This window comes from Callospermophilus lateralis, chromosome 11, assembly GCF_048772815.1.
Source record: "Callospermophilus lateralis isolate mCalLat2 chromosome 11, mCalLat2.hap1, whole genome shotgun sequence".
Taxonomy (NCBI): Eukaryota; Metazoa; Chordata; class Mammalia; order Rodentia; family Sciuridae; genus Callospermophilus; species Callospermophilus lateralis.
Window position 1 is genome coordinate 35,873,408 of NC_135315.1, and position 17,129 is coordinate 35,890,536.

The following is a 17,129-nucleotide window of genomic DNA, read 5'->3' on the forward strand; positions in this document are numbered from 1 at the left end:
AAATATATTTTCATGGGCACTCTTCCAAGTATTAGTTGTTTTTTTTTTTATTATTAAGACTTGCTACAACATATACTTTCAGAACTCTAGCTACTATGGAATATCTGTTTAAAATAATCAGCTCCTTTCACAGATGGTCATTTGAAGTAACATATTTTTACTTACCATTTGAAGTCTTTACTTTCCTTCCTCCTTTGAAAATTTTCCATCTATTTATATAAATTTGTATTGTTCTACTTACCTAGCACATTTAGACTGAGTAAATTTTGCCTTTAAAAATGTTACCTCTTTATTCTTTTTTTTTTCTTTTGACTACTTTTCATCTTGTTTATATTTGATCCATTTCCCAAAGTTAACAGAAAGAAAAATTCGTTTGTATTACTTTTTTCTTCTTCATGAAAAACGTTATTTCCATATTTGGTGAAACAGAGTTATGTTTTGTTTTGTTTCCCTGTCTTTTTCCCCTACTTCCCCTCTCAAGATTGAGAGAAACTAGGCCTGGTGGCTTATATCTATAATCCTAGCTACTGAGGAGGCTGAGGCAGGAGGATCACAAGTTAGAGACCAGTTCAGGTAACTTAGTGAGACCCTGTATCAAAGTAAAATTAAAAAGGGCTGGGGGTATAGCTCAGTGGCAAAGTGCTTACCTAGCATGCATGAATCCCTGAGTTTGATCCCCAGTACCACAAAAGAAAAAAGAACGGGGGGTGAAAAAGATTGAGAGCAACAGGTTTAGACTCTTGATTTGCAACACAAGGCATTCTGGACTTTTTTTTTTTTTGAGGGGCGGTTTATATATTCTAAAATCCTCCTAAATGGCACAGATATGTATTGATTATAGAAGGATTAGAGTATGGGATTTAGAAAAGATATGATCAAGAGTTTTATATTATTTTAAACAAGGAAGTTGCATTTACATAGTTTTATATGCAGATTATTTGAAGCCATGCAAAGTAGTTACTGGGTTAGGTGATCCTTCTGATCACTCTGTGAAGGCTTTCCCAGGTAGGTTAGCTCTAAGCCTTATGTTGAAATAGAAGGCTGCAGTAGGACACATGTGGAGAGCTGTCTAACCTGTGTTGGTGCCCTGTTGAAATGGGATTGTAAATGCAAAAGGGATTTGTGGCTGGGATCCGCCTGGGGTGTAAAATGGTGAGAAGGCTGGTCAAGCTGGGTAAGGTAGAAGCAGAAGCAGAAAAGAAAGAATAAGATATTACTGATGTTTGGGCTGAAGTTAGTGTGGAACATAAAAAAAAAAGAAGTAGGAATTGTTGAATGGAAGTAGGGATGCTTGTGAGATTACAGTTACTTAAGTAAATAAAGAGTGGGGCATGGTGGTGGGCCCCTGAAATCCCAACAGCTAGGGAGGCTGAGGCAGAAGGATCATAAATTTGAGGCCAGCCTGGGCAGCTAAGCAAGACCCTGTCTCAAAACAGAAAAAGGGCTGGGGCTGTAGCTCAGTAGTAGTGTACTTCTGCGTTCAATCTCTGGTACTACCAAAAAAGAAAAAAAAAATTAAAAAAGAAAAGGAAGAAGTGATGATATGAATATGGCCAGAGATAAATGGACAAGTTACCAGTGATAATATGAATGGAAAATATAGGATTTAACAACCAGTTAAAACCCCCAAATATCATTGATCTCCTATAAAAACACACTAAGCAGAAAAGAGAAATTTGGACAAGGAAGAAGTATTAGGGAAAGAAGATCTGTTTCTGACATGATATGTTTGAAGGTGGGATAGAGCATTCATATGAAGATTTTTTTGCCAGTTACTAAGAATGTGCAAGTTTGATTATAGGAGAGGAATGAGTGCTCTCATTCCTGGTAAATGGCAATTACCAGTGTCTGGTTAACCTCCTTAGTAGGATTATTCTGGTAGAGAAGTTACAGTGTTCTCAGTTTTTATTCTGAAAGTTCTTAGTCATAGCCTACATACCTGGTCCTAATTGGCTATATACAAATGCATCCTGTTGGCCACGAGAATCAGGTGAGAACATCATCTCCATACAGGTGTTTAATATACAGTTTAGTATTGCAAATAGAAAGTCTTAAACCTGAATGTTAATATATGAACAGGAATTTTCCATAAGGAAATATGTAAGAGACTGAGAGAATGATATGCAACTCAAGCCAGACACAGAGTATGGTGGTAGGAATCCTAGGACTGAGTTGTACTTTTTAGAAGAGGAGGAATTGCATTGATTGGTAAGATGGATAATCCAAGAGCTCAGAGAGTAACCTGTAGAAATATACCCAAGAAATTTGATGCCAAGGGCACACTTAAGTAGGTTATGATGACAGGAAGTTTGTCGAACTAAATAAATTTAAAAACTAAGCACTTATTGAAGTCTCATTATTTGCAGATAGTTTTTAAGCACCTTACACATATTATTGCTTGTTCCTCATAACAGCCCTATGAGGTAGGCATTGTTGTTATTTCCACTGGAAATTCTGTATTTCAGAGAGTTCTATATGTATCTGGCATGTTCCTCTGACCTAACCCCCTCCACTAGAACTGCTCAGGAGACATAAGTTGCAGGTTTGCCCTCTTAGTAGAATTGTAGATGATTAATTGTACCTACAATTAATTGTACTTCATTTCCTTCCCAGGTCACAAAGCCCTTAAAGCATTGTTGAGGTCATTGGTAGATCTTCAGGAAGAGTTACTTTTCCAGTATCCAGACACTAGACATCTAGTAGATGGGACAAAACCCAAAGAGGAAAGGTAAGGAGGAAACACTGAATTGCTTATCTGGTTAGTTTCTCATGACTCAAGACTGAGAAAACCAAGTCCTTTCCAGGTTGAGATCAGATTAGGTTTAGTAAAATAGGAAAAGCCCCTTACATTTAGCTGGTGGACAGGATGGTTTATTACTTGGGAGTTAGATTTGGATTTTTATTATTAGCTCTGCCTGATTCCTTTTGTGGGCTTAGACAGAAGACTCCCCTCCTCTTTAGATTCAAGGAAATTAGCAGATGAAAGTATATTTTGATTATTAATGTTTGGTTAATGTTTATGAGGCACTTTGTGCCCCTACAATCCTAGTCACAATCCCTAGTCACAACTGTCTCTGTTGATGAGGGGAAAAAACTGTTATTTTGAAGGGTGAAAAGATTTCAGAAAACAACAGTAAAGTAATCCTTTTCCTTTGTGGAACTATCCTGTTTGATGAAGGTTTTGCTACCTGCCTGCTTTTTCCCAGAAAGGAAGCTCATATTTTGTTGAGTACCTGCTGTCTGTTGAGGACAGTAATACTGTAAGTGCAATTGCTGTATAGTGGGAGTGGTGGTATTACGTTTTCATGGCAGTTGTAGATAAAGTTGTCCATGGGGGATTGAGTTTTAGGACCCCACCTCGATACCAAAATCTGCAAATGCTCAAGTCCCTTATATAAAATGTCAAGAGTATTTACCTATAACCTGTATTCATCCTCCTGTGTACTTAAGTCATCTCTAGATTACTTATAATACTCCATACGCTATAAACGCTACATGAAGCTGGGCATGGTGGTACACACCTGTGATTCCAGCAGCTTAGGAGGCTGAGGCAGGAGGATCACGAGTTCAAAGCCAGTCTCAGTAACTTAGGGAGGCCCTACACAATTTAGCGAGATCCTGTCTCAAAGTAAAACATAAAAAGGGATGGGGATGTGGCTCAGTGGTTAAGCACTGCTGGGTTCAATCCTTGGTACCAAAAAAAAAAAAAAAAAGAGAGAGAAAAAAAGCTTCTTGAATAGTTCTTTATTGTTTAGGGAATAATGACAAGAAAAAAGTCTGCACATGTTCAATACATATGCAATTTTTTTTTTCTCTGAATATTTTCAACCTGCACTTGATTGAATCTTGTGGTTTCAGATCCTGTTGATACAGAAGTCTGTAGCTACACTACAGTTTAATGCTGATTTGGGTGCTTATACCCTTGAGTTTCTTTACATTGAGCTTCTCTTCATTTGGTTCAACTAATATTATTCACCTTTCCAGAACAGTTGTTATAGAGACACGTTTCTCTTATTGATTTGGGGATTAAGGTCATAGAAATATGATTATATGTTTAATTTTTAAAGACCCTCCTATATGTAAGGCCTGGTTCATAGGCATTTCTAATACAGTTTTTACAACCTCATTTATTTTTATGGTTTGCTTACCTTTTAAAAATATTTTGAAACCCAAATGCTTTTTATATTTATTAAAAGTTCCATGAGGCTGGGTGTGGTGACACACACCTATGATCCCAGTGCCTGGGAACGCTGAGGCAGGAGGATAGCCAGCCTCAGCAACTTAATGAGACCTGTCTCAAAATAAAAAAAATAAGATGGGCTGAGGATATGGTGTGGTGCTTAAGATCCTTTAAGTTCAATCCCTGGTATCAAGAAAAAAAGTTCCACAAGTTGTTTTTTGTTTTGTTTTAAATGCTTCATTGTTTTGTTTTAAATGCTTCAGGAGATTAAAGCCAGGGCATTGTACATGCTGGGCAAGCACTCTACTATTGAGCTACGTTGTCATCAGCCCTTTTGAGACAAGGTCTTGCTAAGTTGCTGAGGCTGGCCTTGATCTGCTGATCCTCCTGCCTCTGCCTGCCAAGTAGCTGAGATTATAGGTGTGTGCATCATGCTTGGCTAAAAGTTACATGAGTTTTTGATTGATCTCAAATACTCTTTTCAAACTAAAAAAGTAATCCCCTTATCTGTAGTATTATTAGTAGATAGCATAGGTAAAGGCCTAAATATCATGTGAACCTAGTTTTTTATTTAAACTCAGTGTTCTTACTGGTTTTCTAGTGAGGAGATTTCTAGTGAAGATGATGAGCTAGTGGAAGAGAAGAAGCAGAGAAAGGCCCCACCGAAGAGGAAGCTGGAGATGGATGACTATCCCAGCTTCATGGCAAAGCGTTTTGCTGACTTCACAGTCTACAGGAACCGGACACTGCAGAAGTGGCACGATAAAATGAAGCTGGCTTCAGGAAAATTGGGGAAGGCAAGTGTGTTTTGTGGTTACCTGAAGCAATTGTAAAGAAACTGGAACTAGAGCTAGGATATTGTTATGTTTTGTTGTTATCAGTCATTTCTGTTGCAAAATTTACTGAATTTCTACCACTAGGGTTTATACCATTCAGGATTGGATTTTTAACATTATTCTTGAAGTTGAGGCCTTGTAAATGTTCAAGTGCTGAAAATATGAAATACTTTAAAAAATGAATTTTAAAACAATTGTTATTAAAGGAGCAGAAGTTAATCTCCTGGCATAGGAAAGTGATATGACCTGCTTAAGACCTATTATTATTATTATTTTTTTAAGATCAATTACAGTTACAAACTCAGTCCATAACAAAGTCTCTTGAAAGGATGATTGTTTATTTCTCTGCTGACACAGAAAGAAAGAGAAGCCGATGTAACTGCTTTCAGCACTAACTTTTTGCATTATCTGACATTGAATGTTGTTGCAGGGTTTTGGTGCCTTTGAACGCTCAATCTTGACTCAGATCGATCATATTCTGATGGACAAAGAAAGATTACTTCGAAGAACACAGACCAAGCGGTCTGTCTACCGAGTTCTTGGGAAACCTGAACCAGTAGCTCAACCTGTTCCAGAGAGTTTGCCAGGAGAACCGGTAAGAACTCTATGATTAAGGATGATGATGAGGAAGACTTTCTTTGAGGCTAACGAAATGAAAAACTTGTAGGTATTATATTACCTCTTGGTATGGGAGATTAATGAAAAAAAGAACGTGGCACTACTGTATTGAATTGTTGAGAAACAGAGTGTGGGGGGCTAAAATGAGGCTTTTATTAACTTTTGTGTGTCATCTTATTTTGAGTTTAATACAGAAGTCTAGTAGTGGAAGCATTCATAATTCAGTGTTTAAGGTTTAGTGTTTTTGATTTGGCCTCAAAAACAAACCCAGGGCCTGACACATGTTATATAAGCACTCTACCACCGATCAACCCCTTCATCCCTTAAGCTTTAGAGTTTTTTTTGTTTTTGTTTTTGGTTTTTTTTTTTTTGGTGCCAGGAATTGAACCCAGAGGTACTTAACCACTGAGTCACATCCCCAGCCCTTTTTTATATTTTATTAGAAGACAGGATCTTGCTGATTGCTTAGGGACTTGCTAAGTTGCTGAGGCTGGCTTTGAACTCATTCTCTTGCCTGAGCCTCCCAAGCCACTGGGATTACAGGAAACATTTTTGTTTTTTAATTATAGAAGTAGTATGTACTTAATACTTTTTAAGCTCATAAGAACTTGAAATGAATAGTAAAATTCCCTCTACTCTGAACATTGTACTTCTCAGATGATCGTTAATGGATGTTATGTGGTTTATGCATGTAGCATATACATATGTAAGAATATGATTATTCTTTTCTTTTACTAAATAGTATAGACTGTGTGTGTGTGTGTGTGTATAGTGAAATACTACAACTGTATTTAAAATCTTACAAGTTATTTTTAAAAGTAGTATATCCTAGACATTTTTTCCATATCATTACATAGAAACATACTTATGTTTCCTAATGACTGCAGAGTAATCCATTGCGTGGTTGTATATAATAGTTTAATCAAACAACAGATAATTACATTGTCTATAGTTTTAGAAACAGTGTTGTAGAAAACATTTCTGAACATTTATATTTGTGTGTTTCTGTGAACATATGGATAGATTTCTTAAAGCGAAAATATTAAATAAAATACATGAAATCTTGATAGATGTTACAGAGTTGCCTCCAAAAGGTTGTGCTGATTTTCAGTCTTTCCAGCTGTATTTTCTAGTTTCCAGTATTGCCAGTCTTAGAAGTGAAAGTCGTATTTTTCTCATTTTAAATTGCATGATTTTAATTAGAATAAAGTTAAGCATATTTTCATATGATTTTGTGTTTCTTTTTCTGTTAGCTACTTGTTAATGTTTTTGATTGTTTTTCTATTGGACTATTTTGGGTGTGTTTTGTTTAATTTGAAGAGATCTTTATATCTTAAGGAGAACAGTACTTTCACTGTTAGATGTATATATAGTGGCTGTGTTACTTTGATAACCTTGTTGGAATTCACTCTTTTTTTCTCACTGACATAGGAGATCCTTCCTCAAGTCCCTGCCAATGCTCACCTGAAGGACATGGATGAAGAAATCTTTGATGATGATGACTTTTACCACCAGGTATATTTACTTACTCTTTTGGGGCTACAAATCAGGTTTTAGCTAATAGAATTTTTTGAACAAAGGTTGCTTATTTGCAAGGAAGAGTCAGACAAGGAGTTAGAATTCCTTATTCAGAATTGACTTACTGTGTCATTCTGGGTTATTGTTTTCCTTCTATTTTATGTTTTCCTTGTGAAATGAAAAGAGCCACAACTACTTGGTTAGTTGTTGCTTGAATGTAAATCATTTGTAAAACAGTTTCAGTATCTTTGAGTCAGTTGGTTTATTCTTTCACAGCTATCTTTGATAATCGTCTTTTTGTGCCTACTCAAATCAGTTCATTATGTATTGAAGTGCCACTGTTCATTGTAATAGTAATATAATGCTTTAAAGACAGAAAGAATTGGTAGAAGTTGGAGAATGGTCCAGTTTTCAATCTCTCTCTTTTTTTCTTTTTTGATTCTGAGGGTTAACCCAGGGATGTGTTGTCACTGAGCTAAATCCCTAGCTTTTTTTTTTTTTTTTTTTTTTTTGAGACAGGGTCTCACCAAGTTGCTGAGGCTGGCCTCCCAAGTTGCTGGGATTACAGGCATGCACCCCTGCCCCTGGCTCAATATCTCTTTATGAGTATCTCCCCTGCTTGTTTCCCTAGGATTTTCTGCTGGTGTAATGCTATGTTTAATAATCCTGGTTTAGGTGGACTAAACATTTGGGCTATTCTAAAGAACCAAAATAACTTCCTGTGTTCCTGGGCCTCTTGATAAATTATACTTCTTTGTGAAATGTGCTTTAGGCTATATCCTTTCTTGCCCAGTTGAGAATGGAGGATGCTGTTCACTAGTATTATACTGATTTTTGTTGAGCCATTGTTGTTTTTAGTGTATTAACTTTTGTCAGAGAATTTGGGACTGCTTTTTGAGTGTTTAGCTATGATGGCTGTACTGTGTATATGGGTGTAAAGGAAGAAACTTACTAGGAAAATTATGTGTAAAACCAGAACAGTTGATTTTGTACTGGGAATACCTCTGATTTTACCCTAAAGAGAGAGACTCTCTAATCTTTTTTATTCATTCTGTAAAGTTATTGCTATAAGTGAGTCTGAATGAGGGGGTATAGGAGAGGATTGATGTGGCCTCAGCTGTTCCTAGTCAGAGGTCCTTATTCCTTTTTCCTTTCTTTTTTTCTTGTATCCATTTGTCAGAAGAGTTGGAACTCTATTTTGTTCAGGAGTGTCTAAAGAAGTTCCTGATATGGGATATTAATGCTGTATAATTGTGTGAGATCATGGGAGACAATAAAAAATGCTCCAGTTCTCATTAATTGAAGTGTACATTGTTGGGTGGAAAGTGTGTCATAAATTAAATAGGCTTAATAAAATAAACTGAAATTACTGGGGAGAAGTTGCTTCTACTGGCAATCCAAGTTTTTTTTTTTTTTTTTTTTTCCTGGAGGTCGGTTTAAAAAAGAAATAGCATTACTTGATTGGCCCTTCATCCCAATTAATAATTTTAACTTCGATAAATTCTTATTTCAGAGTTATGACTAGTCACATCTTAGCTTTTCCCCTTGCTGGTTAATTGGGGTGCTAGGGTTAATCTAAATTAAAACTTAAACTAATAGAGGTCAGCAAGGCAGCCGAAATACCTGAGTGAAACAAATGGGGCTGCCAGGTGCAACTTTATCTTGGCTGTTTCCCAAGAGGGAAGTGGCAGCAAATTGGAGTTGTTTCAGCCTTCTGTAAAGGTGAATGATGGGTGACACTTGTTAATGTATACAGCATCTCCGGAAGCATTCCAGATTGCTTTGATTCTGTACCAACTGCTGCCATCCATGCACAGTCAGTAGGAACTGGACCAGTTGCCAACATCTGGCAGCACAGCAAGGAATGGGTGCAAGTCTTGATACCCCACAGATTCTAAATATGGTGCTTAGAACTGTGCAGGCTTTAATCACTTACCACTCTTTGGCAGCAGGCTACGACAGCTTATCCTGGCCTCGTACATCACATCCCGACATCTGCTGAGCTGCAGGGCAGCTGCACATTCATTTTCCCTTCTTGCCTTTTCTCTTTGCTTCCTATTCCTCCTCTTTTTCCCACTCTCCCCTTGCTCCCTCCAGCCTCTCCTCCCTTCAGCTTTCCTCCCCCTCCCCAGTATGCTTCTTGGGAGAGATGATCTGTAAAGATTACTCCTTTATTGTGTGCAAGTAATTGTGGTGATGCCAGGCCCTTGACAGACACAACGTAGCACCTGTTCTGCTGACCTGGTTAATTTCTTCTGTTGAGTGGGATTTGCCAGAGATTGGAGCTGAAGCCAATTCAATGATAAGGCTAAAGAAAATGGCTGTATGTTTTTGTCACTTCCCAATTAAATTGGCTTCATAAAGTGCTTTCCTTTATTTGTCAGTGTAGTAAGCCTGAGCTAAGTGTTGCATTCAGAAATGGTACAATGTATTACAATGGGCCTCAGTTTTCATTTGTGTGTGTGTGTGTGTATTTAATGTGGTTGTATAAAAGAGCTGGGTGATAAATATAGTACATTTTTTCCTTTTTTTTTTTTTTTTTAATTCTTTTTTTAAATCCCATACTTGAAGCCAGACTCTTTGGGCCCATGTTTTGTAAAAAAGAGATTATAGCCACATTGAATTTTAATGTTTCATTGTAAGGGTTTAAAGGCTTACTTGGTTAATTCAGGTGTCATGAGACTGTGTAAATGGCCTAACTACTGAGAATGACATGTAGGGTCAGAACTACCCTCCCCCAACCCTGTGCATGCCCACTTTTTTTTTATTCTCTTTATTTCTTAATGGGCCGTAAGTTACTATAAGTTTTAAAATAATTCTATGTTATATAATAGTGGTATATATGTATATATGTACACATGCATGAAAATATACATATGGTGGCACTGAAGACAGTGTCCGTATATCATAAATAATCTTAGCATTTCCAGAGTTGAAAAGATTGTTACAAGAAGCAGAGTCCCTGAAAAGTTAAGTAACTTCCCTGGAGTCATATAACAAGTGGCAGCACTAGTACTTGATCTCAAGACAGCTTAGACCAACTCTTGTTTTTTCTATATACTTTATTTCTTGAATATTTCATTCTTCAGCCATAAAAAAGATTTCACTATAGTATTACAGTTTTCAGTTTGTAAATAAATAAGCTTCATTTTCTTAGAACTGGAAGAAATATTATGTTGTTAGAAACTAATTTTTTTCCTAGAAGGCAAATGATTTATTGAACTCCTGTTACTTAACAATTCTAATGAAAAAAATTAGCTTTTCAGTTTTGTTACTGGTTTATTTGTAAACTAGAATTGCTGAAAGCTTGAAGTATAGCCAGTGGTGAAGGTTTCTATGAGAGTAACTGTTCACCTGCTTCAGAAAAGCATTGTAAGGTTTTACTTTCAAATGGAATTAGTTTGCATTTGGCCTATTTCTTGTCAAAGCAATCCCTAAAGACAATTTCACAAAACATGAAAGTTGTAAATGACCATGAAGGTTGAGCTATTCAGAAATGTTTTCAGTATCTGTTTTTTGTTTTTATGGTTCTATCTGCTACTTTGTAACTTTAACTTCTTTTAAAATGTGTTTTCTTTATTATTATTTAAGGTTTTTCTTTTGTATTTATTTTTTAGTTGTAGTTGGATACAATACCTTAAAAATAAATACATAAAGGTATTGTTTTGCTTTTTTAAACCATCACATGATTTTTGGCTTGGTAAGCTTGGGTTCTTAGATAATTGGGGAAGAACCAACATTTTCTGAGCACTAGTTATGTACCAACTCCCACACTAAGTATAAAGGTGTTTGATATACATCTTTATTTAATCCTCACAAGATCCCTAATATTGTGTTTCAGCTATACCTAGTAATAAGCTATATGGAGTGACTGGTTTTATTTTCATATCCCAGATCTCAAATTAGTTTCTTGTTACCTCATGAGGTGTTTTGTTCTGAAAGGACTAATTGAGCTTAGCTGTTGACAGATCGATACCTGGATTTCTAAGGGTTCATTAGGATTTTGTATGTTGCTTCTAGCTCTGTTTAGTTTTGATCTGGTTTGTCCTGTCACTTTGAATCTAGCCAGGAGTATCTAGAGAAAGGCATAATGGGTTTTGCTCTTTCGATGACCACTTTGATGAGTTAAATTTCTTCTTTCATTTGCTATCAGGACATTTCTATAACTGACCTTGCCACATGCTGGACTTCTGTGTCCAAGACATTTGATAATGCCATAAACAAGTAATTACTAATTTGGTGAACTATTAAAAGTCAATAATGTTGAGAAATAGAGAAGAGGCATGCTTTCTGACAAGATGGTTTTCTTTAATTAAATTGGTGAGTGATTAATATGGACAGTTGATGTGGTGGCTCTAATTGTATGCATTTAGATCTTAGTGTGAATAAGGGAGGTCTCAAGACACCTCTGAAGTTAATGACAATATAATATTCTTATTGTTGGTATGTGATGATAGTTAATAACATGTTTTAAAGTTTGATTTGAACTTATTCCTGCTAATGAGTTATTGGAAAATAGATGCCTTTTGTTCAGAGCAGTCTTTTGTTTTAAATTTTACTTTAAAATGTTGCTGTTATTTGAAATCTGGATAAAATTTCTTGAAAATTTGACAAAATTTGTTGCACGTGGACTTTTATGGAGATTTAAAGATGAAATATGAAGTACATAAATTTGAAAATCGAAATTATGGATGAAGATATAGTACAGCAATAATCAGATTTTGGGGGGCATAGTAATGATGTTTTAAAAATCCAAACTAAATATTAATGTCCAATTAAACTAATTTTAGTAATTACAATATTATTTTGTATACCATATATAAGAATTATTTGAGGTACTTTGTAGTTCTTGTGCTCTCTCTTTTAGATGCCTTCCAGTGCTAATGCCGCCATTGTGTATCTGTCAGTGTTAAGACCCAAGTATGGTATCAGTATTGTCAATTGATGGCTGGCCTGAGCTCACTATTGTGGAGGCCACCCAGAACAGAAGGATAAAAGCCACATTTTTAAAAAATTATTTATTTATTTATTTTTAAAATACCTTTATTCTATTTATTTATTTTTATGTGGTGCTGAGGACCGAACCCAGGGCCTCAAACATGTTAGGCAAGCGCTCTACCGCTGAGCTATAGCCCCAGCCCCAAAAGCCACATTTTAAATTCAAGATTCAGAAATTTCATTGAACAGCAGCAACAAGGAAAGGTAGATGTGATTGGCCCTCATTTCTTCAGTTCCTACCTTTAAAAATCAGAGCATGGCAAGAGGGCTGAGGCAGGAGGATTGTGAGTTCAAAGCCAGCCTCAGCAAAAGCAAGGTGCTAAGCAACTCAGTGAGACTCTGTCTCTAAATAAAATACAGAACAGGGCTGGATATGTGGCTCAGTGGTCGAGTGCCCCTGAGTTTAATCCCTGGTACCCTCCCCAAAAAAGTAGTATAGGAAATGAAAATATGCTCTGTGATTCAGCTGTGAATAATATTTATATATTTATAATGTAAACACTGAATATTAATGTGTCAAATGTTTAAAAAAAAAAACAGCATGGGAGTTGGGAGTATGGCTCAGTGGTAAAGCACTTTGCCTAGCATGAGTCAGGCTTGGGACTGATTTAAACTAAGGTAAAATCTCAGAACAAAGCCTCAAACACTTCATTTTATGGGACTAACCAGGAAAGAGAAGAATTGGCTTAGAACATTTAAAGACACTTTTTCAAACATAAGTGATACCCTGAGAATTGCTAGGAAAATATGTGGCCAAAATTAACTTTTTTAATACTAATAAGCCCAGTATCATCTGGCTGAGTGTAAATTAAACACAGGATTCCAGCAGTATTTTAGTAGCCCCCCCAAAATGTGGACTACCCCTCTTCACTCAAGTTGACATGTTGTATTAAATTATATTTTATATACTGTTCAAAGTAACTCATAGGGAAATGATTTAGCAAAGGAAGGCGAAGTTATTAAGCATCTTCAAAAATTTTATGTGTATTATGGATCTAGAGTAGAATATAATTGTTTTAAAGTTGGATAACATCTCTGGAGACCATCAAATCTAAACTTTTTCACAAATGAGGAAATTGGAGCCCAGATAAAGTATACAACTGGATATGGTCATCCTGCTTAGTGAGTTACATTGAAACTCAAGTGCACTTGCTTCCAATGTGATTTTCTTTCTATCTTGTTATGCTGCCTTTTGATTGGACAAGTTTGAAAATTTCCTTTTCAGAAATATGTCTGTTTAGTTTGGAGATCTGTATCCTGATAATTCACTTGTATCACTTTTATACAATTATGAATTTTATTCAGTTAACATTTATTATGCCAAATGCTAGATTTATAAAGCTTAATATAAAAAAACACTTTCTCAAGAAATTTGTGTTATTTATCAAGAGGGAGAGTCTCTAATTTAGTATAGTTGCATAGCTACTCTTTTTTAAAAGTGCGACTTCATGGGGCTGGTCTGTGGCTCAGTGGCAGAGCACTTGCCTAGCACGGACCTGGGTTAGATCCTCAGCTCCACATAAAAATAAATAAAACAAAGGTATTGCTTCCAACTACAACTAAAAATAAATATATTTTTTTTAAAGTGTGACTTTACATTTAAAATTTTAAGTGGAAAAAATAAATGATGAAAAAGAGCAACCAAGTCCTTGATATAAAAATACACAGGTAGTCTTCATGTAAAGAAGACAGTGTTGTCTTATCACTTAAAAGATCTTAAGAGAGGCTGTTTGATATAAGCCTGAATAATATAAATTCTCTGTTTTCCAAGAGTGCAGCCATTGTTAGAAGCCATATTAAGATACCAATATCTATTAAAACTTACTTCAGGATGTAAGAGGTTGGTGATACATACAGGAGGATTCCCTTTTTTTTTTTTTTTTTTTTTTTGTAGGTGTTTGAAAACTTCTATGATTAAAAAGTTAAAGAGAAGAAAAACCTTCAGATTTCTTTTTTCCTTCCATTCATTTATTTGACGAGTATTTGAGTATTTACTATGTATTTATTGAGAAACTCTTCTAGACTGTACAGTCCAATGTAATAGCTACCTGCCACATGTAGTGATTGGAATTTAAATTTTGATGAATTAAAATAGAATATTGGGAAGTATAAATATAGAATATTGCTATCTTCACAAAACATTATCTTGGGGCTTTGGTAGAGGTTGAAAGAATATAAAGTTCCAGACCTTGTCAGCTTTCACTGTAGCTTAGATAGGAGCAAACAGGAAGTATGTTGTGACAAGTGTAGTGGAGAAGATAAAAAACTGAGTATGGTAAAAGCAAGTGCTAGGATAGGAAAGTGGTAGTTACTGTTTTTATTCATGATGCCCAGGGGATAAAATGGTATTGAGCAGAGACTTGAGGAAGTAACTAACAGAGCCATGCAAATATTTTGGGGAAGAACAGAGGAGGGCAGATACTAGCATGTTCTAGAAGGTCAGTGTCACTGGGGTGGAGTAGAGAAGAACTAATGATAGTGGAAGAAGTCAGAGATGAGGGGACCAGGTCTTGTAGCACCTCATAGGCCACTGTAAGACTTTGAGGACACTGGGAGGTGAAACCATGAGAAGGTTTTGAACAAAGGAGTAACATGAGTAGACAGCTATCCTGAAGGGGTCACTCTTATGACTGTGTTGAGAATAGGAGGAACAAGGTGGTAAACGGGACCAGTTAGGAGGCTCTAGTGATAATTCTGGCAAGAGATGGTGGTGGCTTAGACTTGTGTGGTTTTGGAGGGAGAAGTCCTTGGATTTTGGTGGTATATTGAAGGTTGAGCTGGAAGAATTTGTATGTGGAATGTGAAAAGAAGACAGTCAAGGGTGACTTTAAGGTTTTTGGCCTGAGCAACTGGAAGGATGAAGTAAAACTTGTTTGTGCAACTCACAGTTTTATATGTAGAAAATACAAAAGAAGCCACCAAAAAGATTACTAAAGCTGAAAATTTAGCAAGTAACAGGTTACAAAATAAATATACAATAATCAGTTATGGTTCTATACACTTAGCAATGAGTGATCTGTAAAGGGAACTAAGAAAACAATTCCAGGGCTGGGGATGTGGCTCAAGCGGATGTGGCTGCATGCGTGCAGCCCGGGTTCGATCCTCAGCACCACATACAAAGATGTTGTGTCCGCCGAGAACTGAAAAATAAATATTAAAAAATTCTCTCTCTCTCTCTCTCTCTCTGAAAACAACAACAACAGGAAAAAAAACCACAATTCCATATTTAATAGCATTCAAAAGAATGCTTAGGAATAAATTTCACCAAGGAGGTAAAAGACTGGCAAACAGAAAACTTTAAACATTGCTGAAATAAATTAAAGATCTATATAAATAAGAACTATTTCATGTTCATGGGTTAGAAGACTTAATATTGTTAAGATAGGAACACTCCCCAAACCGAGTTAAAAGAATTCCATATAACCCCTATCAAAATCACAGTCGCTGCCGGACACAGGGGCATACACCCATTATCCAGTTACTCAGGAGATTGAGGCAAGAGGATTGCATGTTAAAGGCCAGCCTCAGCAACCTCTCAAGGCCCTATCTCTAAATAAAATATAAAAAGGGTTAGAGATGTGGCTCAAGTGATAAAGTGCTCCTGGGTTCATTCCCTGGTACCAATAATAATAATAATCACAGTTGCCTATTATTATTATTATTGGCAGAAATTAAGCTGTTCCTAAATTTTATATGGAAATATAAAAGGACGCAGAAAAGTCAAACTGATCTTGATAAAGAAGAACAAAGTTGAAGGACTCGCTTACTACAAAGCTAAAATAATTAAGACATTGTGGGACTGGCATAAGGTTAGGCATATAGATCAATGGAATAATATACTATTTAAAGTCCAGAAACAAAACTTAATATTTATGGTCAATTGAGGGGAGGAAATAGATAACATTTCTTTTTTTTTTTTTTTTTTTTTGAGGGGATGTGGCAGGGGATTGAACTTCAGGCCTGTGCTTTCCAACCTTGTTCTCTACTGTTAAGCTACACTCCCAGCCCATCACTTGATTTTCCTTTTTTCTTTCTTTCTTTCTCTCTTTCTCTCTCTCTCTCTCTCTCTCTCTCACAGGGGTATTAACACAGTTCACTGGAGGGCAGATTAATTTTTTCAGTAAATGATATCAGGACAGCTGGATATGCACATGCACAAGAATGACATTTATACAAAAAAATGACTCATGAAATATCATAGATCTAAGTATAAAAGCAAAAAGTTTAAAGCTTTTAGAAGAAAACATAGGAATAAATCTTCATGACCTTCAGTTAGGAAATGCATTGTTAGATAGGACACCAAAGCATATGTGACAAAAGAAAAAATAGACAAATTGACTGAAATCTAAAAATTTGAGTTGTAAATGATACCATCAAGAAAGTTAAGACAAGGGCTTGGGAGTAAAAAGACAAACCACAAAATGGGTAAAAATACTTGCAGGGCATATATCTGAGAAGGGGCCCATATCTAGACAATATAAAGAGTTCCATGCAGCTCAATAATAAAAGACTTATTACTTGATTTTTAAAAATGGGCACAGGATCTGAGTAGATATTTCCCCACAGAAGAGATATACATGACCGATAAGTACAGGAAAGGATGCTTAATATCTTTAGACATTAGGGAATGCAGAACTAACCACAATGAATACCACTTCACACCCACTAGAATGGCTATATCAGAAAGATGATAGCAAGTGTTGACAAAGGAGTGAAAAATTTGGAATCCTCATATGTTGCTGGTGGGTATATGAAATCAAGCCACCTCTATGGAAAAGCTTGGCACATCTCAAAATGTTAAACATAGAATTACCACATGAGCTAGCAGTTCCACTCCTAGGAATATACCCAAGAGAAATGAAAATGCATCACACAAAATTTTTGTACATGAATATTTACAGTATTACTTATAATAACCATAAAATAAATTTCTTAAATATCACTTAGTTGATAAATGTATAAATAATGTGAAATATGCA

General features: G+C 35.9%; 1 protein-coding gene across 2 annotated transcripts in view; it reads left to right on the forward strand.

Annotated features, from left to right (window-relative positions):
• Aatf (apoptosis antagonizing transcription factor) overlaps nt 1-17,129 on the forward strand; it is a 106,898-nt gene that overhangs the window by 41,224 nt on the left and 48,545 nt on the right. For both annotated transcript variants that reach the window (XM_076870225.1, XM_076870226.1), the window contains exons 5-8: nt 2,614-2,728; nt 4,782-4,977; nt 5,447-5,611; nt 7,066-7,149. In XM_076870225.1, the coding sequence (XP_076726340.1) occupies nt 2,614-2,728; nt 4,782-4,977; nt 5,447-5,611; nt 7,066-7,149 (560 nt within the window). The remainder of the gene's footprint in view (nt 1-2,613; nt 2,729-4,781; nt 4,978-5,446; nt 5,612-7,065; nt 7,150-17,129) is intronic.